The sequence below is a fragment of the Myotis daubentonii genome, chromosome 9 (genome assembly GCF_963259705.1).
Source record: "Myotis daubentonii chromosome 9, mMyoDau2.1, whole genome shotgun sequence".
NCBI classification, from domain to species: Eukaryota; Metazoa; Chordata; class Mammalia; order Chiroptera; family Vespertilionidae; genus Myotis; species Myotis daubentonii.
The window spans coordinates 38,476,919-38,504,831 of NC_081848.1; the positions used below are offsets into that span (position 1 = coordinate 38,476,919).

Consider the following 27,913-nt stretch of genomic DNA (forward strand, 5'->3'; position numbering starts at 1 on the left):
CTCTCTCATCGATGTTTCTAACTCTCTATCCCTCTCCCTTCCTCTCTGTAAAAAAATCAATAAAGTATATTAAAAAAAAAAAACCAGTCTACTTGGCATGCATTTAATTTTACAATTTCCATTTGAAAAGATGTGGACATCCTTGGGAGTCTCTGCTTTTGTATTAGTTTTCTGTTGCTGCTCTAAACCCACTGTCTTAAAACAACTCCAATTACTATGGGTTAGAACAGGGGTGGGCAAACTTTTTGACTCGAGGGCCACAATGGGTTCTTAAACTGGACCGGAGGGCCGGAACAAAAGCATGGATGGAGTGTTTGTGTGAACTAATATAAATTCAAAGTAAACATCATTACATAAAAAGGTACGGTCTTTTTATTTTTTTTAGTTTTATTCATTTCAAACGGGCCGGGTCCGGCCCACGGGCCGTAGTTTGCCCACGGCTGGGTTAGAAGGTTAACAGAGATCTCACAAGGCTGAAAATCAAGATAGACAATTAGCAGGGGGTTCTAGTGGAGAACCTGTTTCCTTACCTTTTCCAGGGGCTCCCCACATTCCTTGGCAGTGGGCCCTTCCATAGCTGTGTCTCCGTCTGAATCTCTTCTGTCTCTCCCTCTTCTCTTCTAAGGACCCTTGTGAATACATTGGGCCCACCGGGATAATCCAGGATACGCTCTTCTTTAAGGTCAGCTGATTCACACACTCAGTTCCCACTACAAACTTAATTACCATTTGCCTTGTAATCTAAGATAGTCATAAGTTAAGATATGGACTTCCTTGGGGGGGAAGCATTGTTCTGCCTACCATACCCTATTACATTTACTGGGGTGATATAGAAGAGAAAGGCCCAAGGATTTTAGTTAATGTCTGGGAGCTAGGGAAACTCTGAGGGTTATTTGAATAGTTACCATCCTTATTTTTTTTTCTTAAGCTGAGGCAGCTGGAGAACATTAATAATAGTTTAAGGTGAGTCTGGTGAGTTTTCAAAACACCTATCGGGTAAATTAATGAGCACTGCATGCATATTAATTTCATATCTTACTGTGTGAAGAGAAAGAGACAACTGGTGTTTCTCACTAGAGACAATACTTCTAGCTTTTCTAGTGGAAATAAGTTTGCTTTCAGACTTTAGAGACTGCCTGTTTTCTTGAGCTCTGCATTATTACTTCTTAAAATTGTAGTTATCAATAGTTTTGGTGCTACTTTGAATTATTAGGAAGAAGGGGCATAAGTGGGGGGGATGGAGGTAATGGGGGGTAGTGGGGGAATAAGGACACATATGTAATAATAAAAAAAATTTAAAAAATAAAAAAGCTTTTACCAAAAAAAGGGGCCCCTTTGCCCCCCTGCCCCCCTTTGCCCCCTTTTGGCTCCCTGGCCCCCCTTTGCCTCCTGAATCTCTTCTGTCTCTCCCTCTTCTCTTCTAAGGACCCTTGTGAATACACTGGGCCCACCTGGATAATCCAGGATACGCTCTACTTTAAGGTCAGCTGATTCACACACTCAGTTCCCTCTGCAAGGACACATATGTAATAGCTTAATCAATAAAAAAATTTTAACAAAAATAAGAAAAACTTTTATCAAAAAAAGGGGCCCCTTTGCCCCCCCTTGCCCCTTTGCCCCCCCTTGCCTCCCTTTGCCCCATGTTTCAGGGGACATTATTTAACAGTTAAACTTGTTTTGTAATATAAAAACTTAACTAGTAGTTATTTTAGAAATACCATTGAAAATAGAATGACATTTATTAATTATATTAAAAGAACATAGATGTGAATATTATAAAGGAGTTTACTGCCATGAATACTTAGGTAACATGGCCAACTCCTGAACGAATACATATGAACCCACAACGAACACCCCAGGAATAATAAAATCCTTAGTTCTTATCATAGCTTCATTTGTCTTCTGTTGTTTCAGTCTCCAAATACATCCGGCACAGTGCTGCATTAGGGCGGCAGATAAAAGCATCAGTTTCATCCCCCAACTCTGTTAACTGTTCCAATGAAGACACACAAGGATAATGGTCTTTTAACATATCAGGCAATTTAGAAGTCTTGTTTTGAAGTCGCTGAGAACGTCTAACTGGTGTTAGAAACTTGAGCTTTTTAGATGTAGAATTTATTTCGTCAAACTGCATCTTCTTTTTTACACTTTGAAAGTATGGTGTAGTAGACACGATATATTTAATTAAGCAATCCTCCCTAGTTTCTTTGTTGGGGGTTTTAACATCATTGGTTGGATCTTTTGTGTTGTGTACTCGCTCTTTTTTACAATCTTGAAATACCACATTTCTATGATGTTTATTTTCCATTTCAGGTTTTCCTGACTCTAGATTAACACCAATATCTTCAATGTTGACTTCTTGGATTTTTTCCTTGGTTGCACAAGCCTCCTCAGGATTTTCTCCAAATTTAACTTTTTTTTGACTCTTCATTGTTAGAATATCTGCAATTGCATGTCGCATTTCTTCAATAGGCTGAGCTCCTGCCAGAATGGCCTTCTCAAAGATTGAGATAATATTTTCAATAGAACTTGTGAGTGGTTCAAGACGTGCAAGGCATATCCAATACTTAACAAGTTTTTTGGCATCTGGAATATTTTTAATCAGGTCACTCAGTATGTTTAATACTTCTTCTTTGGGGCACCCCTCATTAATCAGGTTTAGGCATTCAGAAAATGTCTTGTTTACTTTTTCAGTAAGTAATCTTTGTTCATCTTCTTCTGCCAGGGTAGTCCAAAATGACCCAACTGGTTTTTCATTCTGTCCTTCAGGTTCAGGCGGGGCTATTACTGAGCTAGGAGGCCTTTTCAACATTTTTCCTTTGCTGGCTCTCCACTCACTCAGACGAGCTTTTCTTTCTCCTACTGTTTCTTTGGGCTGAGCCCTTCTATTGATAGTTGCTTTTGCTATAGTATGCCTGCACTGTTCAATGGTTTTTGACTTTCCTATCTGTTTGATATTAGAAGATGAAGCAGGCCCGGCTATCATTTCAGATGTGATGCTTCTTGATACTGTCTTACTTCTTTTTACTTCCTGAGAAGAAATGGTTTTGACACTAGATAAAACTGTTTTTAATTGCAGTAATTCTTTCTCATGAGGCCCGGCTATCATTTCAGATGTGATGCTTCTTGATACTGTCTTACTTCTTTTTACTTCCTGAGAAGAAATGGTTTTGACACTAGATAAAACTGTTTTTAATTGCAGTAATTCTTTCTCATGAGACCCTTTCCGAACCGTAACACTGGCAACGCCTTGTTTCAGGGAGTCCTGGGTATTATGAGTATTACTGTGGTGACTTCTAATAGGAGGACGTAAAAGTTGTTCATTCTGAGATGTAGCCCTCACAAATGTAGTCATTGTCATCATATTTGAGGCTCTGTGACTTTTTGCTGTTACACTGCTGGTGATTATAGGCTGAGGTTTTGTGGCCTTAGAGATAGGAGTTGAAAGTTTCTTTGTTCTTGCAGAATGCTCATCTTTGACTTGTACAGGTTTTCTAAATGAATTAACCTTAGATTGAACAATTTGGCCACGATAAAATCCAAGCACAGGTTTCTTGAGCACAATAGCACCTTCCTTTGGTTTTTCTGTAGTCACTTGTTTCTTTTCATTATTGTTTTTAATGTGAAACGTTTGGCTTAATGTCATATGTTGACCTTGGCGATCATTTGTAATTAGTAACAACTGCAGAGTTTGGTTATTATTCTCCAAGTTACATGTATCAGTGGCTATAGTTGAATTGGTTAATTCGTTAGAAGGTTTTAACGGAATACAATTGTTTCCCATTGTTACATTATTTTTGCTCCTTGTAGGTCTATGGACATTTTCTTTATCAGCCATTTTTGTCTTAAGTTTCAGAACTTTTGTCTCTTCTTGGACCAGACCCTCAGATGTCATCATTCCCTCGTTTCTACTGGAGAATTTCTGATTTTCCTATTTGTATGCAAAAAGAGTTTTTCTTTTTAACAGATGCTCCTTGAGTTTTTATTTTCTTTGCTCTCTGAAGGCGAACTGGGCCCCTCTGACTTAGGGGAAGCTGCAGGTCTCCTGGAACCGCTGGGGTCTTCTGGAAAAAAGAATACACTGTCACCAAATAAACTTGTTACTAAAGTGACTGCTAGTTTATCTCCTGCATGGTATCTATGGGTTATACCTTTCTATTTTATCCATAGGCAGGAAAATTCATTCTACATTTCATAAACCAAAGAAGAGTGAGAACAAAACAGACATTCTAAAATAACATCTAATAATTCTTTAATATATTCTTATTTATTTCAGACAGGAAGTGAGAGGGGAAAAAGAGAAAAACATCAATGATAAGAGAGAACCAGTGATTGATTGGCTGCCTCCTGTACATCCCCCCACTAGGGATCAAACCCACAACCCAGGCATGTGCCCCGACTGGAATTGAACTGTGACCTCCTGGTTCATTGATCATTGAACTGTGACCCCATGGTTCACTGATCAACGCTCAACCACTGAGCCACGACAGCCAGGCTGCATCTGACAATTCTTCAAGACAGGTTCTCTATTGCATTTTAGATTATATTCCTATATACTACAGAAAATATGTAGACAAAATGTTATCTATCCTCTGATTCACATCCCTCCCCCCAAAATATAGGAAGAGGACAACTTGAAGATTATAAACACTGTTTGGGGGAAGGAAACACCACTTGAATTTTAAAGTACATTTCCTTAATGCTAATTTTGACCATAAAAAAAAGATAAGGGAGAATTATATCAGTCAAGATAGACTAGGTTATGGTGCTGTAATAAACAATCTCAAGAGGAGAACCAAGATGGCGGCATAGGTTAACGCCGGAGTTTGCTGCTTTGAACAACTACTTCAAAAGTGAAACTAAAAGACGGAACGGACATCACCCAGAACCACAGGAATGCTGGCTGAGTGGAAGTCCTACAACTAGAAGGAAAGAGAAACGCATACGGACACTCAGAGGAGGCGCAGTGCTGAAGTCAAATTCTGAGGTGCGGAGTGCGAGGCGGGGGAGGGCGCGGTTGTTGTTTTCAATCGGGAGGGAGTCGCAGACTCTGAACTCCAGATACAGGCGAGTCTTTAGGGACCCAGACTCAAACGGGAGAAGCGGGACTGTCTGGCTTCGGTCAGAGCGAGTGCAGCTTTCTCTCCGAGCTTTGCAGCGGGTGCTGGGACTCAGAGAGGCAGAGCCCCTGGGGACAGGACTGAGAGCCGCCATAACTGCTCTCTCCGGCCCACCCTGTTGATCCCCTGCGATCCGCCCTGCCCAAGCCCTGCACAGAGGCATTTGCCGGATAGCCTCAGGCGAAGGCTAGATTAGCACCTCCCTAGAGGACAGAAGTTCTCTCACTGCTGACACAGCTGATTCTCATAGCCACTTGGCCTGGAGGTCAAACCCTCCCTGGTATTAGCTACAACAATCAAGGTTTAACTATAAGACTGCGAACAAAGACCACTAGGGGGTGCACCAAGGAAGCATAACAAAATGCGGAGACAAAGAAACAGGACAAAATTGTCAAAGGAAGATATAGAGTTCAGAACCACACTTTTAAGGTCTCTCAAGAACTGTTTAGAAGCCACCGATAAACTTAATGAGATCTACAAGAAAACTAATGAGACCCTCGATGTTATATTGGGGAACCAACTAGAAATTAAGCATACACGGACTGAAATAACGAATATTATACAGACTCCCGACAGCAGACCAGAGGAGCGCAAGAATCAAGTCAATGATTTGAAATGCGAGGAAGCAAAAAACACCCAACTGCAAAAGCAAAATGAAAAAAGAATCCAAAAATGCGAAGATAGTGTAAGGAGCCTCTGGGACAGCTTCAAGCGTACCAACATCAGAATTATAGGGGTGCCAGAAGATGAGAGAGAGCAAGATATTGAAAACCTATTTGAAGAAATAATGACAGAAAACTTCCCCCACCTGGTGAAAGAAATAGACTTACAGGTCCAGGAAGCGCAGAGAACCCCAAACAAAAGGAATCCAAAGAGGACCACACCAAGACACATCATAATTAAAATGCCAAGAGCAAAAGACAAAGAGAGAATCTTAAAAGCAGCAAGAGAAAGAAACCCAGTTACCTACAAGGGAATACCCATACGACTGTCAGCTGATTTCTCAACAGAAACTTTGCAGGCCAGAAGGGAATGGCAAGAAATATTCAAAGTGATGAATACCAAGAACCTACAACCAAGATTACTTTATCCAGCAAAGCTATCATTCAGAACGGAAGGTCAGATAAAGAGCTTCACAGATAAGGAAAAGCTAAAGGAGTTCATCACCACCAAACCAGTATTATATGAAATGCTGAAAGGTATCCTTTAAGAAGAGGAAGAAGAAGGAAAAGGTAAAGATACAAATTATGAACAACAAATATGCATCTATCAACAAGTGAATCTAAGAATCAAGTGAATAAATAACCTGGTGATCATAATAGAATCAGGGACATAGAAAGGGAATGGACTGACTATTCTTGGGGGGGAAAGGGGTGTGGGAGATGCGGAAAGAGACTGGACAAAAATCGTGCACCTATGGAAGAGGACAATGGGTGGGGAGTGAGGGCGGAGGGTGGGGCGGGAACTGGGAGGAGGGGAGTTATGGGGGGAAAAAAGAGGAACAAATGTAATAATCTGAACAATAAAGATTTAATTAAAAAAAAGATTAAAAAAAAAAGAATGACTCGAGGTGTAAGAGAAAATTGCATAGGAGAGCAGATTGATTTTTTATTTCATAAGTTCAAGCTACTGACTCCACTTTCAGTATTGTAAACTGAGACTCAAAAAGGGTTGCTAGGTGGCCTAAGGTCTCATGTCCAGTGAAGAGAGAAGATGAGTCTGGATTCCTGTTGCCCAACACCCTGAAGGATGTTTTTCCTTTCATGCTAACTGTACTCCCTGCACCCAAATTTGGAGGCTCTCGTGCTCATTACTGTCTTTATTTTTCCCCTGTTGTTTTAAACCCTACACTTTAGAGTTGATCCCACTTACATCCCCATTAGAATTACACAGAGTTAGTTCTTTCAGGGGTCAGAGTCCTCAATGGAAGTGAAAAAAAAAACATTTTCAGAAGGAAATGGAAATAAATGTTGTGTTAGCATAAACTACTAGCTAAGAAAATCCAGCTTAATTTCTTAGTACTGGATTAGCACTTTCAAACTGTTCATGACAGTTAAATAGCCCGAAGATTAAAAAGCAAGCAGCCTTACTCCGGATTAGCTCATTTGAAAATTTTATGAAAATGCAACTGGACCTTTTTAATGGCATTTTTTACCCATTGTCTTTCCTGTATTTGACTGCTAACTTCATAGAAAATGAAAATGACAAATTTAATGATTGAAGTATTTCAAAACTGCAACCAGTACAGTCTACATTTTACCCCTCTCCCCAGTGGCAGAGTATCTATTATGCACAGTTGGACAAACCACTGGGTCCCCAAATGCAGAGAATAGTCCTCTTATCTCCCTGTGAATCATGCATTGAGAATGAGAACAGCAACATTATACACAGTGTGCATTCAGAAGTTATGTCTGGATATAATCAATTAAATATTGAGTAGAAATGTGGGTACTGAACATGGAAATGTCAGGTGCATTTAAATGGACTCTAGAAATTCACATAGAAAACCATAAAAATTCTAGAAGAAGCCAAAGGTAACAAAATCTCAGACATATGCCAAAGCAATTTCTTCACTGATACAGCACCTAGGGCACTTGAAACTAAAGAGAAAATGAACAAATGGGACTACATCAAAATAAAAAGCTTCTGCACAGCAAAAGAAACGATCAACAAAACAACAAGAAAACCCACTGCGTGGGAAAACATATTTGCCAATGTCATATCTGATAAGGGCCTAATCTCCAAAATTTATAGGGAACTCATACAACTTAACAAAAGTAAGATAAACAATCCAATCAAAAAATGGGCAAAGGACCTAAATAGACACCTTTCAAAAGAGGACATTCAGAAAGCCAAGAGACATATGAAAACATGCTCAAAGTCACTAATCATCCGAGAGATGCAAATCAAAACAACAATGAGGTACCATCTCACACCTGTCAGATTGGCTATCATCAACAAATCAACAAACGACAAGTGTTGGAGAGGATGCGGAGAAAAAGGAACACTTGTGCACTGCTGGTGGGAATGCAGACTGGTGCAGCCACTATGGAAGACAGTATGGATTTTCCTCAAAAAACTAAAAATGGAACTCCCATTTGACCCTGTGATCCCACTTCTAGGAATATATCCCAAGAAAACAGAAACACCAATCAGAAAGGATATATGCACCCCTATGTTCATAGCAGCACAATTCACCATAGCTAGAATCTGGAAACAGCCTAAGTGCCCATCAGTAGATGAATGGATTAGAAAACTGTGGTACATCTACACGATGGAATACTATGCTGCTGTAAAAAAGAAGGAACTCTTACCATTTGCAATGGCATGGATGGAATTGGAGAGCATTATGCTAAGTGAAATAAGCCAGTCAATGAAGGAAAAATACCACATGATCTCACTCATTCGTGGATTATAGAGACCATTATAAACTGTTGAACAATAATAGATACAGAGGCAGAGCAGCCTCAAACAGATTGTCAAACGTAGCGGGAAGGCCGGGGAGGGGTGGGGGGCAGGAGGGAGAGGTGTAAGAGATCAACCAAAGGACCTGTATGCATGCATATGAGCATAACCAATGGACATAAGACACTGGGGGGTAGGGGAGGCCAGGGGATTGTCAAGGGCAGGGGGAAAAAAGGGACACATATGTAATACCCTTTGTAAGACTGTAAGCAATAAAATAAATAAATAAATAAATAAATAAATAAATAAATAAAAATAAAAACAACAACACTGTGTTTTCAAAAAAAAAAAAAAGAAAGAAATTCACATAGAAAAAAATATTTTCTTCAGGATTCATCTCATTCTTGAAATAGGACCCTCATGAATAAAACTAAAGTTTGCTGTTTACTATATTTTCTCCATCCTCACTACTTTTCCCACTCCACAAAACCATTTTCTGTATAAAACCTTGTTAATTATCTGTAAAGACCTTACACTTAGATGTAAGCTCCCTCGTGGTGTATTGAAGAAGCCACCTGTGATGCTCTTTCTGTGTAATTCTCCAGAATTTTAGAATGTACCTGGAGCTTATTCATCTCATTGAATAAGAGCTACACACCTACAGACAATTGAACTAAATCTATGTTTCATGTTAAAATGAAGTGGGCTTTACACCATGGCCGGTGTTCTCTGTAGTTACAGCATTGCCCTGTGCATGGACGGGTCATAAGTTTGATTCACAGTCAAAGGCAGGTACTTGGGTTGCTGGTGCAATTACTGGCCCCATTTGGGCCGGCAACCAATTGTTGTGTTTCTTTCCTCTCCTCTGTCCTCCCCTGTACTCTCCCTAAAAATCAGTGGAAAATATATCCTCAGTTGAGGATTAACAAAAGAAAAGAGGATGTGGAAAGATGGCAACTGGCAGGAAGGTAGGGAGGGAGAGAGTGTGAGAGCATGAGGGAGTGATAGAGGAGTGTGTGGATATGTGGTGTGTGTGTGTGTGTATGAGTTAGGGACAGCTAGATTCTGCAGGTCTTCTAAGGGGCTGCTAAACCGGGCAGTTTTAGATGGTGGAGCCCTGCTCTCAGCATGGATACTAGTAGGTGGCCAGCGCAGGCACAGAGACCACGCCATCTTGAGAAACAGAGCAGCTTGAGACTAGGATTCTGGCCTCAGCGCCACACAGTCTGGTCTCAGATGCAAACCAGGACCCTGCAGCCACTGGGGACAGAGACCTGCGACCACAGCTATAGACACACGGACACCAAGAATCCAGACATCCCAGCGGCAGATCTCTGTGAGTAATGGAGCCACCCCCTTCCCCGCAGGCTCACGGGCAGCGCCATAGTAACTGATGGACCCACCCCTCACCCAGGCCTCAGTGCTGCTATAGGAATCTTAGCCTGGAAGCACACGAACACTGGGAACTTGCTCCCCGCAGCACGGGCTACAGGAGTCTTAGACCAGGAGCTAAGGTGCGAACACTGGGAACTTGTTCCCCGCAGCACGGGCTACAGGAACCTTAGCCTGAGAGCTAATGCACGAACATTGGGAACTTGTTCCCCACAGCATGGGCCCCGGGACCCCGACTCTCCAGGCGAGGGGCAGCACCAAGCACCAGTGACTTGACTATGTTTCCTATCACCTGCACCTGGGATCCCTGATTCCCTGTGCATTCACATAGCCAGTGACTCCAATTATTGGTGCATGTGCATACAGGGACCCTGATTCTCAATGCGAGACCACGCAAAGCAACAGAGACTCTGATACTGGATTCTTGGGGAACTCTGACTCCTGGTGCATGCTAGGGGGCTCTGATTTTCAACACACTCCAGGGGGGTTTCAGCACGGTGCAGACGGGGTCCCTGATTCTAAGTGCGCACACGAGGCCACATTGAGCACTGGTAACACTGACTCTGAGCGATACTGGTTCCCACTAACCCACCACAACCACACATCTTAGTGTCAGAGCTCTTCAGTGCAACTAGGGTGGTGCAAAGCTGCCACTGCACACGGCCCAGGCCCACGCAACTCGACGTTTGAACCATCTGGAGATAGTCAGAATGGGGAGATGACAAAATCCCCAGAGAAAAGAAAATGAGGAGTCACCAAGAAAGGAAATTAATGAAATTGAAGGATGCAACATGACAGAAAAAGAATTCAGAGTAATGGTTATACAATTCATTCACCGGATGGATGAGAAAATCAACAACCTATGCAAGAATCAGGAAGAAATGAAAAGTGATATAGCTACAATTAAAAACACCATTGAAGGTTTCAACAGTAGACTAGAAGAATCAGAGGACTGAATTAGTGAGTTGGAAGATAAGGTAGAGAAACAAGCTCAATCTGAACAGCAACTGGAGAAAAAAAATAAAAAGCAGGAGGAGAGCCTAAGGGAGCTTTGGGACAACATGAAATGAAGTAACATAGGCATAATAGGGCAGCCAGAAGGACAAGAAGAGCAGCAAGGATTAGAAAATCTATTTGAAGAAATAATGACAGAAAACTTCCCTGATATTGGGAAGAAAAAAGTTACACAAGTACAGAGTCCCAAGCAAGATGAACCCCAAAAGACCCACACCAAGAAACGTCATTATAATGATGGCAAATGTACACGACAAAGAGAGAATCTTAACGACTGCAAGAGAGAGACAGAGAGTTACCTACAAAAGATCCCCCATCAGATTATCAAACACATCAAGCTAGAAGGGAATGGATGGAGGTATACAAAGTATAGCAAAGCAAAGGATTGAATCCACAAATACTCTATCCGGCAAGACTATCAATCAAAATTGAAGGGAAAATCAGGAGCTTTGCAGACAAAAAAAGGCTAAGGGAGTTTATCACTACCAAGCCAGCAATGCAAGAAATGCTAAAGGGAATGCTGTAAGAAAAAGAAATAAGAAGGTAAGAAAGAACACAGGCATAAAAATAGAAATGACTACAAGCAAGTACCTTTCAATAATGACTTTAAACGTAAAGGAACTAAATGCTCCAATCAAAAGACATCGAGTGGCTGAATGGATAAAAAAACGTGACCCATATATATGCTGTCTACAAGATACCTACCTCAGAACAAGGGACTCACACAGACTGAAAGTGAAGGGATGGAAAAAATATCTTTCAGGCAAATGGAAATGAAAAAAAAGCTGGGGTAGCAATACTTATATTGGACAAAATAGACCTCAAAGTGAAGGCCTTAACAAGAGATAAGGAAGGCCACTTCATAATACTAAAGGGATCGATACAACAAGAGGATATAACCCTGATAAACATATATGCACCCAATGCAGGAGCACCCAAATACATAAAAAAGAAACTCCTGGAAGATACCAAAGGAGAGATCGACAACAATGCAATCATAGTAGGGGACTTTAATACAGCACAGACATCACTGGATAAATCCTCTAGACAAAAAATCAGCAAAGAAATAGCAATCCTAAATGACTTACTAGATCAGTGTTGGGATCCAACCCCAGCAGGTCCAGGGGTTCCCAAAGGTGTGGACAGAGTCGGCGAAGAAGGAATGACACAGAGAGAGCATTCAGTTGATCAGCAGCCTAGCCAGGTTCTCTAGCCAGGTTCTAGCCAGGAACTCCAGCCAGGTTCTGTGTTTATTTGTCTTGTTACATCTGTATTTATACCAGTTTATTTTAATCCTATCAATTCTATTTCAAAGGTTAGGGCGTTTCTTATCTCCATTCCAAGGTTACTCTATTGTTCTATTAAACTACAAGGGAATAACTGAAGGAGATTATCCTAAGTAAAGATTATGTAGCTTAAGCATGATTGTTCGTAGTTAAAGTGATTAATTACCTGCCTGGCACTTAGTTAAGGGGTTTTATTCCCTCCCTAACTCCAGGGAAAAATCCTCACCTGGGGAAACAACCTTTCTCAGGGAGGTGGTCCTGTTTAAAACACATAGCATTAAGAGGGGGAGCAAACATATGCCATATATGCCAGGTCCCTTGAAACATAAGCTGTGCAGATGTTTCTTCCCTGCAGTAACTGTGTCAAGCAGCAAGGGTGGACCAGCTTCTGGAAGATCAGATGGACTTAACTGACATCTTCAGAACATTTCACCCCAAAGCCACAGAATATACGTTCTTCTCAAGTGCACATGGGACATTTTCAAAAATAGACCACATATTGGGTCACAAACAAAGTCTCCCCAAATTCAAGAAGATTAAAATCATACCAAGCATCTTCTCAGACCCCAATGGCATAATATTAGAAATAAACTACAATATAAACAACCCAAAATACTCAAACACTTGGAAGCTGAATAGCATGTTATTAAATATTAATTAGGTTACCAATGAGATTAAAGAAGAAATTAAAAGCATCCTGGAAACTAATGACAATGAAATCACAACAATCCAAAACCTTTGGGACACAATGAAAGCAGTCCTGAGAGGGAAGTTGATAGCTCTACAGGCCTATCTCAACAAACAAGAAAAAAATGGTAGTAAATCATCTAACTCTACATCTCAAAGAATTAGAAAGAGAGCAACAAGAAAATCCCAGAGTGAGCAGAAGGAAGGATATAATAAAGATCAGAGCAGAAACAAATGACATAGAGACCAAAAAAAAAACACAATAAAAAACATCAATGAAACCAAGAGCTGGTTCTCTGAAAGAATAAACAAGATTGATGAGCCTCTAACCAGGATCACCAAGAAGCAAAGAGAGAGGACTCAAATAAACAAAATCAGAAATGAAAGAGAGGAAATAACAACAGACCCCACAAAGATTCAAAGAATTGTTAAAAAATACTATGAACAACTCTACTCTAACAAACTAGACAACATGGAGGAAATGGACATATTCCTAGAAAAATACAATCTTCCAAAACTCAATCCGGAAGATTCTAAAAATCTCAATGGGCCAATAACTATGGAACAAATTGAAGCAGTCATCAAAAAGCTTCCAGCAAACAAAAGCCCAGGGCCAGATGCCTTCACAGGGGAGTTTTATCAAACATTCAAAGAAGAACTAAAACCTATCCTCCTGCCCTAACTGGTTTGTCTTAGTGGATAGAGCGTCGGCCTACAGACTGAAGGTTCCAGGTTTGATTCCAGTCAAGGGCACATGCCCAGGTTGCGGGCTTGATCCCCAGTGGCGGGCTTTCAGGAGGCAGCCAATCAATGATTCTCTCTCATCATTGATGTTTCTATCTCTCTCTCCCTCTCCCTTCCTCTCTGAAATCAATAAAAATATATATTTTATAAAAATAAAATAAATAAAACCTATCCTCCTCAGACTATTCAAAAAAATTCAAGAATAAGGAATACTTGCCAGCTCATTCTATGAAGCCAGCATCACCCTAATACCAAAACCAGATAAAGACAACACAATGAAAGATAATTATAATCCTATATCCCTCATGAACATAGATGCCAAAATACTCAACAAAATTCCAGCAAATCAGATCCAGCAATACATCAGAAAGATCATTCACCATGACCAAGTAGGATTTATCCCGGGGATGCAAGGATGGTACAATATCCACAAATCAGTAAATGTGCTATTTCACATAAACAAATTGAGAGATAAAAATCACATAGTCATATCAATTGAAGCAGAAAAAGCATCTGACAAAATCCAACACCCTTTCTTTTTTTTTTTTTTAATTAAATCTTTATTGTTCGGATTATTACATTTGTTCCTTTTTTTTTCCCCCCATAACGCCCCTCCTCCCAGTTCCCGCCCCACCCTCCGCCCTCACTCCCCACCCACTGTCCTCATCCATAGGTGCACGATTTTTGTCCAGTCTCTTCCCACATCTCCCACACCCCTTTCCCCCCCAAGAATAGTCAGTCCATTCCCTTTCTATGTCCCTGATTCTATTATAATCAACAGTTCATTCTGTTCATCAGATTATTTATTCACTTGATTCTTAGATTCACTTGTTGATAGATGCATATTTGTTGTTCATAATTTGTATCTTTGCCTTTTTCTTCCTCTTCCTCTTCTTAAAGGATACCTTTCAGCATTTCATATAATCCTGGTTTGGTGGTGATGAACTCCTTTAGCTTTTCCTTATCTGTGAAGCTCTTTATCTGACCTTCAATTCTGAATGATAGCTTTGCTGGATAAAGTAATCTTGGTTGTAGGTTCTTGGTATTCATCACTTTGAATATTTCTTGCCACTCCCTTCTGGCCTGCAAAGTTTCTGTTGAGAAATCAGCTGACAGTCGTATGGGTATTCCCTTGTAGGTAACTGAGTTTCTTTCTCTTGCTGTTTTTAAGATTCTCTCTTTATCTTTTGCTCTTGGCATTTTAATTATGATGTGTCTTGGTGTGGTCCTCTTTGGATTCCTTTTGTTTGGGGTTCTCCGAGCTTCTTGGACCTGTAAGTCCATTTCTTTCACCAGGTGGGGGAAGTTTTTTGTCATTATTTCTTCAAATAGGTTTTCAATATCTTGCTCTCTCTCATCTTCTGGCACCCCTATAATTCTGATGTTGGTACGCTTGAAGCTGTCCCAGAGGCTCCTTACACTATCTTCGCATTTTTGGATTCTTTTTTCATTTTGCTTTTCCGGTTGGATGTTTTTTGCTTCCTCGCATTTCAAATCATTGACTTGATTCTTGTGCTCCTCTGGTCTGCTGTCGGGCGTCTGTATAATATTCATTATTTCAGTCTGTGTGTGCTTAATTTCTAGTTGGTTCCCCAATATAAGATCGAGGGTCTTATTAGTTTTCGTGTAGATCTCATTGTTTATCGGCAGCTTCTAAACAGTTCTTGAGAGACCTTAAAAGTGTGGTTCTGAACTCTATTTCTTCCATTGACAATTTTGTCCTGTTTCTTTGTCTCCGCATTTTGTTATGCTTCCTTGGTGCACCCCCTAGTGGTCTTTGTTCGCAGTCTTATAGATAAATCTTGATTGTTGTAGCTAATACCAGGGAGGGTTTGACCTCCAGGCCAAGTGGCTATGAGAATCAGCTGTGTCAGCAGTGAGAGAACTTCTGTCCTCTAGGGAGGTGCTAATCTAGCCTTTGCCTGAGGCTATCCGGCAAATGCCTCTGTGCAGGGCTTGGGCGGGGCGGGTCACACAGGATCAACAGGGTGGGCCGGAGAGAGCAGTTATGGAGGCTCTCAGTCCTGTCCCAAGGGGCTCTGCCTCTCTGAGTCCCAGCACCCGCTGCAAAGCTCGGAGAGAAAGCTGCACTCGCTCTGACCGAAGCCAGACAGTCCCGCTTCTCCCGTTTGAGTCTGGGTCCCTAAAGACTCGCCCGGATCTGGTGCTCAGAGTCTGCGACTCCCTCCCGATTGAAAACAACAACCGCGCCCTCCGCCGCCAGCCCGCTCCGTGCACTCCGCACCTCAGAATTTGACTTCAGCACTGCGCCTCCTCTGAGTGTCCGTATGCGTTTCTCTTTCCTCCTAGTTGTAGGAAGTTGTAGGACTTCCACTCAGCCAGCGTTCCTGTGGTTCTGGGTGATGTCCCTTCCGTTTTTTGGTTTCACTTTTGAAGTAGTTGTTCAAAGCAGCAAACTCCGGCGTTAACCTATGCCGCCATCTTGGTTCTCCTATTAGATAGGATTATCCCAACACCCTTTCTTGATAAAAACTCTCAGCAAGGTAGGAATAGAAGGATCATATCTCAACATAATAAAAGCTATATATGACAAACCCACAGACAACATCATAATCACTGGACAAAAACTAAAACCATTTCCCCTAAGAACAGGAACAAGACAGGGATGTCCCCTCTCACCACTCCTGTTCCACATAGTACTGGATGTACTAGCCACTGTGATCAGACAAGAAGAATAAACAAAAGGCATCCAAATTGAAAAAGAAGAGGTAAAACTGTCCTTATTTGCAGATGACAGATACTGTACATAGAAAATCCTACAGACTCCATCAAAAAATTATTAGACTTAATAAATGAATTTGACAATGTAGCAGGATACAAAATTAATGCCAAGAAATCTATGACATTTCTTTACACCAATAGTTAACTTACAGAAAGTGAGACTAAAAAAACAATCCCATTTACCATCGCACCAAAAAAATTAAGATACCTAGGAATAAACTTAACTAAGGAAGTAAAAGACTTATATGTGAAAAACTACAGGACACTGAAAAAAGAGATAGAGGAAGACATAAACAGATGGAAGAACATACTGTGTTCATGGATTGGTAGAATCAACATCATCAAAATATCTATACTACCCAAAGCAATCTGGAGGTTCAATGTAATCCCCATTAAATTACCAATGGTATTTTTCACTGATCTAGAACGAACGTTCCAAAAATTCATCTGGAATAAAAAAAAAAGACCTTGAATAGCTGCAGCAATCCTGAAAAAGAAGAACAAAGTAGGTGGGATCTCAATACCAGATATCAAGCTGCATTACAAAGCCACTGTTCTTAAAACAGCTTGGTACTGGCACAAGAACAGACATATAGATCAATGGAATAGAATAGAGAACCCAGAAATTGACCGAAACCACTATGCCCAATTAATATTCAACAAAGGAGGCAAGAGCATACAATGGAGTCAAGACAGTCTCTTTAATAAATGGTGTTGGGAACATTGGACAGATACATGCAAAAAGATGAAACTAGACCGCCAACTCACACCATACACAAAAATAAACTCAAAATGGATAAAGGACTTAAACGTAAGACAGGAAACCATAAAAATACTAGAGGAATCCACAGGCAGCGAAATCACAAACATATGCCGAAGGAATTTTTTCTGATACTACTCCTAGGGCAATGGAAACTAAAGAGAAAATAAACAAATGGGACTACATCAACATAAAAAGCTTTTGCACAGCAAAGGAAACCATCAACAAAACAACAAGAAGACCCACTACATGGGAGAACATATTTGCCAATGATATCACTGATAAGGGTTTAATCTCCAACATTTACAGGGAACTCATGAAACTTACCAATAGGAAGATACACAATCCAATCAAAAAATGGGCAAGGGACCTAGATAGACACTTTTGGAAAGAGGACATACAGAAGGCTGAAAGACATATGAAAACATGCTCAAAGTCACTAATTATACGAGAGATGCAAATCAAAACAATGCGGTATCATCTCACACCTGTCAGAATGGCTATCATCAACAAATCAACAAACAACAAGTGTTGGAGAGGATGTGGAGAAAAAGGAACCCTTCTGCACTGCTGGTGGGAATGCAGACTGGTGCAGCCACTATGGAAGACAGTATGGAGTTTCCTCAAAAAACTAAAAATGGAACTCCCATTTTAACCCAGTGATCCCACTTCTAGGAATATATCCCAAAAAACCAGAAACACCAATCAGAAAGGATATATGCACCCCTATGTTCATAGCAGCACAATTCACCATAGCTAAGATCTGGAAACAGCCTAAGTGCCCATCAGCAGATGAGTGGATTAGAAAACTGTGGTACATCTACACAATGGAATACTATGCTGCTGTAAAAAAGAAGGAACTCTTGCCATTTGCAATGGCATGGATGGAACTGGAGAGCATTATGCTAAGTGAAATAAGCCAGTCAGAGAAAGATAAATACCACATGATCTCACTCATTTGTAAATTATAGAGAACAACATAGACTGATGAACAGGGACAGATCCAAAGACAGAGAAACAGCGATCAGACTATCACTCCCCAGAGGGAAAGTAGGGGAGGGAGGAGGTAAGGGGAAGAGATCAACCAAAGGACTTGTAAGCATGCATATAAGCCAAACCAATGGACACGGACAACAGGGGGATGGGAGCATCAGTGGCCAGGGAGGTTGGAGGTTAATGGGGGGATGAGTACACATTTGTTATACCTTAACCAATAAAGAAATTAAAGATAAAAAAAAAGAAAACTGTGGTACATATACACGATGGAATACTATCTACACTAATAAAAGAGAAAAATGGTAATTGGCGTACAACGATACCCTTTTCATTGGCTAATCAGGGCTATATGCAAATTAACTGCCAACTATGATTGGCAGTTAACTGCCAACTAACATTGGCAGTTAACTGCCAACAAGATGGTGGCTCATTTGCATATGTAAGCACAATGCAGGGAGGCGAAAGGGAAAGCAGGAAGAAGCCCCCTGCCACTGACAGTGATCGGAAACCCAGGGAGGAGCTAAGAGCCTGGTCAAGGGGCCAATCCCGTGATTGGTGATCGGAGGGTGATGAGGGTCAACTCCTCTGGCCAAGGCATCAGGCCTGGGCCGGGGGCTGAGCCGGGGATTGGGGGGATATGATGGTCCCCTTGCCCAGGCCTGAAGCCTGGGTCAGAGGCGTCAGGCTTGGGCGGGGGATGGAGCAAGCGATCAGAGGGAGATGGGGGTCCCCTTCCCAGGCATGATTCCTGGGCCAGAGGCCTCAGGCCTGGGCGGGGGCCAGAGCCAGTGATCGGGGGGAGATGGGGGTTCCCTGTCCAAGCCTGACGCCTCTGGCGGAGGCGTCAGGCCTGGGCAAGGGGCCAATCAGGTGATCGGAGGGTGATGGGGGGCTACGCCTCTGGCTGAGGCATCAGGCCTGGGCTGGGGGCAGAACCAGTGATGGGGGGAAATGAGGGTCCCCTGCCCAGGCCTGACGCCTCTGTCAGAGGCGTCAGGCCTGGGCAAGGGGCCAATCCTGCGATTAGAGGGTGATGGGGGTCAACGCCTGAGGGCTCCCAGTATGTGAGAGGGGGCAGGCTGGGCTGAGGGACACTCCCCCCACACACACACCCAGTGCACGAATTTTGTGCACCGGGCCCCTAGTGCTACTATAAAAAAGAAAGATTTCTTACCATTTGCAACAGCATGGATGAAACTGGAGAGCATTCTGACTTAGTTTGAATTTTGATTCCATCTTTACCATGTTTTTAATTCACTTCTTTCGTTGTTTGGAAGTGGAGGATCTTTTTCACCATTGTATTTTGAATGAGTTCTATATTTTGCCTACATTTTGTAAACATATTTCTGCCAGAAATTAAATTCTTCATTGATAATGTTTTTTTCTTCCCTGAGCATGTAGTACAGAAATCATTTAGAGATGTCAGATGTCAGGTAATTATCGCTCTTTTGAAAGCAATGTTTTCTTTCTGGTTACTTGTAAGGCCTTTTGGTCATAGCTGATCTGTGATTTCACCAGGATACATTAATTTTTTCTTTTTTTTATTGCTTAAAGTATTACAAAGAGTATTACATATGTCTCCTTTCTTTTCCCCCTTGACATTTCCCCAGACTCCCCTATCCCCCAGTGTCTTGTGTCCATTGGTTATGCTTATATGCATGCATACAAGTCCTTCGGTTGATCTCTTACCCCACCCCCTCCAGCCCGCCAACCCTCCCCGGTCATTCCGCTGTAGTTTGACAGTCTGTTTGATGCTGCTCTGCCTCTGTATCTATTTTTGTTCATCAGTTTATAATGGTCTTTATTATCCATAAATGAGTGAGATCATGAGGTTTTTTTCTTTCATTGACTGGCTTATTTCACTTAGGATAATGCTCTCCAGTTCCATCCATGCTGTTGCAAATGGTAAGAATTCATTCTGCAGTCCCAGCAACAACAACAACGACAAAATCACAGACATTCCAGAAAACTGGGATCTTAAACCAGCCAAAGGAATGACATCTCTATTTTTCATTTTTATTTTTTATTATTATTATTTTCTTAGTTTTTTTTCTTTTTCTTTCTTTTTTTTTTTTTTGCTTCTTTCTTTGTTCTCCTTTTTGTTTGTTTGTTCCTTTATTTCCTACTTCTCTTCACATTATTTTTTCAACCACGTGAGCAGCAGACATGTGAGCGGTGTGCTTTTGTCCAGGGAGCATCAGCCCGGTGAGCAGCCTGCCTCGAGCCTAAGAGCAGCAGCCTCATGTGGCCTTCCCCTGTCCAAGGAGCAGTAGCTGCGTGAGCAGCCCACTTCCCCATCCGAAGAGCAGCAACCACGCAAGCAGTCCGACCTGTCTGAGGAGCAGCGGCTGCACGAGCAGTCTTCCTATGTCTGAGGAGCGGCAGCCCTGTGCAGCCTGACCCCATCTGAGGAGCAGCAGCTGCGCACAGCCCGCACCCTGCACTAGTCCGAGGAGCAGCAGCTGCACAAACATCTTGCCCTCGCCCAAGCAGCAGCAGCCACACGAGCAGCCTGCCCAATCCGAGGAACAGCAGCTGTGTGAGCAGACCGCCCCCTTCCAAGGAACAGCTGCAGCCCATCCCGGTCTGAGGAGTAGCAGCCATACAAGCAGATAGTCCACTTCCGAGGAGTGGCAGCCCTACACAGTACACTCCGGTCTGAGGAGCAGAGCCACAACAGCCTATACCTGTCCGACGAGCAGCAGCTGGTCCTAGGAGCAGTAGCCCCACAAGCAGCCCACCACATCAGAGGAACAACAGCACTGTGCAGCCATCCCCCATTCTAGGATCAGCAGCCACGTGAGCAGTCCGCCCCAATTCAAGGAGTAGCAGCTGTGTGTGTAGCCTGCCCCCATCCAAGGAACAGAAGCCTCGTGATCAGCACATCCTCTGTCTGAGGAACAGCAGCTGTGTGTGAAGCATCCCCCCACCAGCCAGAGGACACACCACAGCTGTGAACAGCACCCACCAGAGGAGTTGCTGCCAACTGAGGAGCAGCTGCTACCACAACCGCTCAAGGAGCAACCACAGCCCAAGGAACCACTGCCACATCAAGGAGCAGCCCCTGAATGACTCAACATCCAGATATGTCGGTGAGATCAAACATGGGTAGACAAAGAAACCCCCAAAGGAAAAAAAAGGAGGACTCGCCAGAAAAGCAGCTAAGTGAAACAGAGGCATGCAGCATGACAGAAAAAGAATTCAGATTAAGGGTCCTAGAATGCATAAACCGGATGGAGGAAAAAATCAACAACTTATGCAAGAATCAAGAAGAAACGGATGAAAAAATCAATAAACTATGTAAGAACAAAGAAGAAATGAAGAGTTATATAGATGCAATAAAAAAACACCATTGAAAGCTTTAACAGTAGACTAGGAGAAGTGGAGGACCAAATTAGCAAATTAGAAGACAGGGAAACAAAACACACCCAAACTGAACTGCAATTGGAGAAAAAATTAAAAGACAGGAGGAGAGCCTAAGGGAGCTATGAGACAACATGAAACGAAACAACATACAAATAATAGGGGTGCCAGAACAACACAAAGAGGAACAAGGGTTAGAAAACCTATTCGAAGAAATAATATCAGAAAACTTCCCAGAGGTGGGGAAGAAAAAAGTCACACAAGCACAGAGAGTCCCAAACAAGGTGAACCCAAAAAGACCCACACCAAGACACATCATAATTACCATGGCAAATGTTCAGGACAAAGAGAGAATTTTAAAGGCTGCAATAGAGAGATGGAAAGTTACATACAAGGGATCTCCCATTAGATTATCAAATGATTTCTCAACAGAAACACATCAGGCCAGAAAAGAATGGACGGAATTTTACAAAGTGATGCAAAGCAAAGGACTGAATCCAAGAATACTCTATCCAGCAAGGCTATCATTCAAAATTGAAGGGGAAATAAGAAGCTTCACAGACCAAAAAAAAGGCTAAGGGAGTTTATCACCACCAAGCCAGCAATGCAAGAAATACTGAAGGGACTGGTGTAAAAAGAAGAAATAAAAAGCTCAGAAAGAAACAGCCACAAAAAGTAAAAATGGCTACAAACAAGTACCTTTCAATAATAACTATAAATGTAAATGGATTAAATGCTCCAATCAAAAGACATCGAATGGGAGAGAAACCAAGATGGCAGCATAGGTAAACACCAGAAATTGCTGCCTCGCACAACCACTTCAAAAATACAACTAAAAGGCGGAACGGACATCATCCAGAACCACAGGAAGGCTGGCTGAGTGGAAATTATACAACTAGAAGGAAAGAGAAAAGCATAATACTGAGACTCAGAGGAGGTGTGGTGCTGAAGTAAAATATAAAGGTGTGGAGGTGCATGCGGAGAGGGCTGGCGACTGAGGACACGACTGTCTTTTTCAATCGGGAGGGAGTCACAAGCTCCTGACTACTCTGAACTCCAGTTCCGGGAAGTCTCTGGGGACCCAGGACTCATACGGGGAGAAACTGGACTGTCTGGCAGCAGGCAGAACTCGGAACTTGAGGGCTGCTTTCCCTCAGAGGTGCTTGCAGCAATTACCAGGACACTGAGATGCGGGGCCCTTAGGGCAGGGCTGAGGATCAGCCATAGCTGCTTGCTCCACCCTGTTGATTCCCTGAGACCTCCCCCCACCCAAGCTGCAGCAGAGGCTTTTGCATATGAATGCCCTGGCCCTTTGCAATCTGAAAATTACCTAACAAATTGCAGCTGGGCCAGACAGACCCAGAACTTCCAAGAGAAGGCCCAAGGCCCCACAGCAGCTTGCATTGCTTCACAGCTGGGCCACATCTGGGCACCTCCAAACCCCAATAAAGTAAGGGGAATCTGCAGATCTCTTCATAGCTCCTGCTGGGTAACCTCAGGGAGAGGCTAAATTAGCACCTCCTTAGATCCAAGAGCCAGTGTACCCAGTGGTCAGAGTGGAACCAACCAGATTACAGCTCCTCAGATCCATAAGGGACACAGGGGGAAGACTCAGTGAGCACCAAAGCCCCACTGAAGCAAGTCTTAACCCAGAATTGTGTCTTCAGCACAGAAGTTCTCCCCCTGCAGACACAGCTGATTCTCACAGCCAATTGGCCTGGAGGTCAATTCCTCCCAGTGATAACTACAACAATCAAAGCTTAACTACAACAAGACTACAACAAGACTGTGCACAAAGCCCACAAAGGGGTGCACAAAGAGTGTCCACCTCAGGTAATTGGGGAGGCTGAGCCACTGGGCCCTATAGGACACCTAGCACACAAAGCCACTCTACCAACAAGGGAAGCAGCCAAAATGCAGAGACAAAGAAACAGATCACAAATGACAGAAATGGAGGAAAGCAAACGACTGGATATAGAGTTCAAAACCACAGTTATAAGGTTTTTCAATAATTTTCTGGAAACCGCCGATAAATTTAGTGAGACCCTGGAGCAGGGGTCCTCAAACTATGGCCTGCAGACCACATGCAAATACAAATATTGTATTTGTTCCATTTTGTTTTTTACTTCAAAATAAGGTATGTGCAGTGTGCATAGAAATTTGTTCATAGTTTTTTTAAAAAACTATAGTCCGGCCCTCCAACAGTCTGAGGGACAGTGAACTGGCCCCCTGTTTAAAAAGTTTGAGGACCCTTGCCCTGGAGGATATGAAAAAAGACCAACTAGAAATTAAGCATACACTGACTGAAATAAAGAATAATATACAGAGATCCAACAGCAGACAAGAGGATCCCAAGAATCAAGTCAAAGATTTGAAATACGAAGAAAGAAAAAAATACCAAACCGGAAAAGCAAAAAGAAAAAAGAATCCAAAAATATGAAGATAGTGTAAGGAGCCTCTGGGACAACTTCAAGCATACCAACATCCGAATTACAGGGATGCCAGAAGAAGAGAGAGGGCAAGATACTGAAAACCTATTTGAAGAAATAATGACAGAAAACTTCCCCCACCTGGTGAAAGAAATAGACTTACAAGTCCAGGAAGCGCAGAGAACCCCAAACAAAAGGAATCCAAAGAGGACCACACCAAGACACATCATAATTAAAATGCCAAGAGCAAAAGACAAAGAGACAATCTTAAAAGCAGCAAGAGAAGAAAAGTCAGTTACCTACAAGGGAGTACCCATACAACTGTCAGCTGATTTCTCAACAGAAACTATGCAGGCCAGAAGAGAGTGGCAAGAAATATTCAAAGTGATGAATACCAAGAACCTACAACCAAGATTACTTTATCCAGCAAAGCTATCATTCAGAATTGAAGGTCAGATAAAGAGCTTCACAGATAAGAAAAAGCTAAAGGAGTTCATCAACACCAAACTAGCATTATATGAAATGCTGAAAGGTATTCTTTAAGAAGAGGAAGAAGAAAAAGGTAAAGATAAAAATTATGAACAGCAAATACATATCTATCAACAAGTGAATCTAAAAATCAAGTGAATAAAAAATCTGATGAACAGAGTACACTGGTGAATATAATAGAACCAGGGGCATGGAAAGAGAGTGGACTGACAATTCTTGGGGGGAAAGGGGTGTAGGGGTGCAGGAAGAGACTGGACAAAAATCATGCACCTATGGATTAGGGCAGTGGGAGGGGTAAGGGCAGAGTGTGGGGTGGGAACTGGGTGGAGGAGAGCTATGGGTGGGGGAAGAGGAACAACTGTAATAATGTGAACAATAAAGATTTAATTAAAAAAAATTATCGTCTGTATCTGGAGGTCAGGCTGTTCAGAAAATCAAGCTCAGGATTTAATCGTAAATGGGTTTAGACCAGGAAATGAAATTGAATTTACAGTCTCCTATGCTAAACGCAAGGCTGTAAGAGAAGAAAGTGGTTCAGTGAGAGACAGCATAGAAATATTTGGGTGAATGTGTTTGATACCCTTGAACATTCAGATTCCCTTGAATGTTTTGGGCCACAAGGCCCTTTACTGGAGGGTCTGGTTCTCCCTTGACTCTCATCTCTCCCAAAAATCTGTCCACTTCCTTTTGTGGCATCAATAAAAGAATAGACTTAGCTCAAAAAGTAAATATAGACCCTGACCCAAGGGAACAGTTTGTTTGTTTGTGAAATAAAAGGATAAAAGGACCTGGGCAATACGAGCAAGAACATGGAAACACAGCTGAGAGTCTATATAGAGATATAATCTACAATATAAGGATGGGTTATTAGCAGGGAATAGCTGTCAATTACTTAGGATTTATATCCTGTTAAATTATATCTATTGTCTATAACACCTGGAATAGTAATCCTGACTCATATAATCAACGGAAAAAACTAGCGTTTGCTGTTCTTTCCTTATTCGGGTCTACATATTTATGCGAACAATCATTTTCAAGCATGAACCTTATCAAGAGTAAATTGAGAAGTCGTCTTACTGATGAGAACCTGGAATCGTGCCTACAATTAAAAACAACATACAAACCTGACTTACCCAAACTTTCCAAGAAGATGCAAGGCTGTTGTTCACATTAGTGTTTGTAAGTCATTGTCATGATTTAATTTTATGGATATTATAAGATAAATTGTAAGGAATTTAATTTTATCAATAAATAATATTATTATTAAGTATGATATCAAGTTTTATTCCACATACCTATAGTTTAACTAAGACTTAAAACTTTAAGTAAAGTTTATTAAGTTAATTTTAGGAAACGTTGTGGAGTGAAAGAAGATGTAGTGTTGAGGATTGATAAAGGTATGTTGAGATGGTTTGGACATATAGAGAGGATGAACGAAAGGAGATAGATGAAACAAGTGTACAAGACGAGTGTGGATGGGAGAGTTGGAAGGGGTCGACCTCAGCGAATATACCTCAATCAGATTGAGGACGTTTTTAGCAAAGGCCAGCTTAGGAGTACCCTAATTAAGTTAATAACAATGTACCTACCTATATAGTTTAAGTTTAAAAAATTTGGCTCTCAAAAGAAATTTCAGTCGTTGTACTGTTGATTTTTGGCTCTGTTGACTAATGAGTTTGCCGACCACTGTCTTAGTGGATACTACTGAGAGATCACAAGTTCAATTGGGGATATACTGAGTTTGAGGTGTGTGGCCAACTAAATAACGACCTTCAAAAATACCTATGTCCTAATCCCTGGATCCTGTGACTATCACCTTATTTGGCAAAAGGAACTTTACAGGTGTGATTAACTTGAATTTTGAGATGGGGAGATTGTCTCAAATTATCCATATGGCCCCCAGATGCAATCACAGGTGTCCTTGTAAGAAGGAAGCATGGGGAGATTTGAGTCCAGAAAGGTAAAAGATGTGACCATAGAAGCAAGAAGTTAGAGGCCAAGGAAGGCGGCCTACTTCTAAATGCTGAAAAATAAAAGATTCTCCCCTCAGAGCCTCAGAAGAAACCAACCCTAATAACACCTTGACTTGAGCCTAGTGAGACTGGTTTTAGACTTCTGATCTCCAGAACTGTCAGGAAATACTAGTAAATCTGTGTTGTTTTCAGATTGTGCTTTTACGTTTGTGGTAATCTGTTATAACAGCCTTTGAAACACCTAAGAGATGTCCGGGAGGCAGATGGACAGAGGGTCTAGAGGTGAGAGAAGAAGACTGAGCTTGGGATATAAATGTGAGTACCCCCTGCATTCGCACGGTGGGCATGTGACGTTGCGGGAGGGCATGCGCTCATATGAGCAGAGGGACACTATCGCCCACCAGCTGGTCATCTTCCAGCAAGGCACTTCACTTCTCTGAAACATTATTTATTGAACATCTATTCGGTCCTGGCACCAACATATCAAGTAACGTACATGCATCCTCCTTTAATCCTCACGACCACTTTAGGAGGCAGACACCACTTTTATGCCCTACTTACAAGAGGAGGAAAACAAGGTCAAGAGAGATTCGTCATTTGTCCAAAAATCAGGGCACGAGGGAAACAAGACGAACTCTATTCATCCCTTGTGCCTCAGTCCCAACGGCCCAGGTACCAGCAGCACTGACATGGTCTGGGAGTGCGTTGGGCCGAGGAAGCAGAATCTGGATTTTAACCCCTAGAGTGCTGGGGAGTTTGCCAAAAGTGCCAGGAGCGCTATCAAAGCTTTGAAATGGCGTCCAGTTCTAAGTCTTGTTTTATTAGTGATGATGATATTGCTAAATATGTCAACGTAGTAAAGGTTTCCTTAAGTTTTTGAATATGTAAAAATAAACTTGCGATTCATAATTTTTTTCCTAAACTGCTGTAAAATCAGCAAAAATGCCTTGGCAATTTTAGCATAGTTCCTAGGATATTGGTTGGCACTCAAAGGGTTAACCAGACCCAGGTTACCTGCAGAGGGCGTGTGAGTAGCACCAGCGCCTAGCCCTCCTCGAGCATGAGCTCCGTCCCGGGCTCAGGCAGGTGCCGCACGGAGACCCGCGCTCAGAGCTCTGGAGGCACAGAGTGTTGTTCACCCTGTACTTTTGCTCCTAGCATCCTCTACCTGGAGTTGGCATTCCTGTTGTAACTCATCACAATTCCGTCTCCCCCACTAGCGCGGGAAGGTCGCTGTGAGATGCAGTTCTCTCCCCAGGCACAATCACGACCCGGAGCGGACGCCCAGCAACGACTTGAACTTAAGAATGAAGTCATGGGGGGCGGGGGTGGAGAATGACAGAATAAATGAAACTTAACTGGTCGCCTCAGAGACCCGCGCAGGCGTACGAGTCCCTCCCGAGTGGCGAGTGTGGCGCGACGGTGTGCGAACCGAGTGAGCGCGAGGTTTAAATGCCAGAGCCACGGCCTCCCGCCAGCGGGGCGGGTCCGCGCATGCGCACAGTACTCGGGG

General features: G+C 42.3%; 1 protein-coding gene across 1 annotated transcript; it reads right to left on the reverse strand.

The window, feature by feature from the left end:
- Positions 1-1,735: 1,735 nt before the first annotated feature.
- LOC132240753 (cytoskeleton-associated protein 2-like) lies at positions 1,736-27,628 on the reverse strand. The gene is made up of 2 exons (XM_059708338.1): positions 27,415-27,628; positions 1,736-4,064 (listed from the first exon to the last, which is right to left on the reverse strand). Exon 2 carries the CDS (start codon positions 3,896-3,898, stop codon positions 1,892-1,894), a length of 2,007 nt encoding a protein of 668 aa, XP_059564321.1. The 5' UTR covers positions 3,899-4,064; positions 27,415-27,628; the 3' UTR covers positions 1,736-1,891.
- Positions 27,629-27,913: the final 285 nt, after the last annotated feature.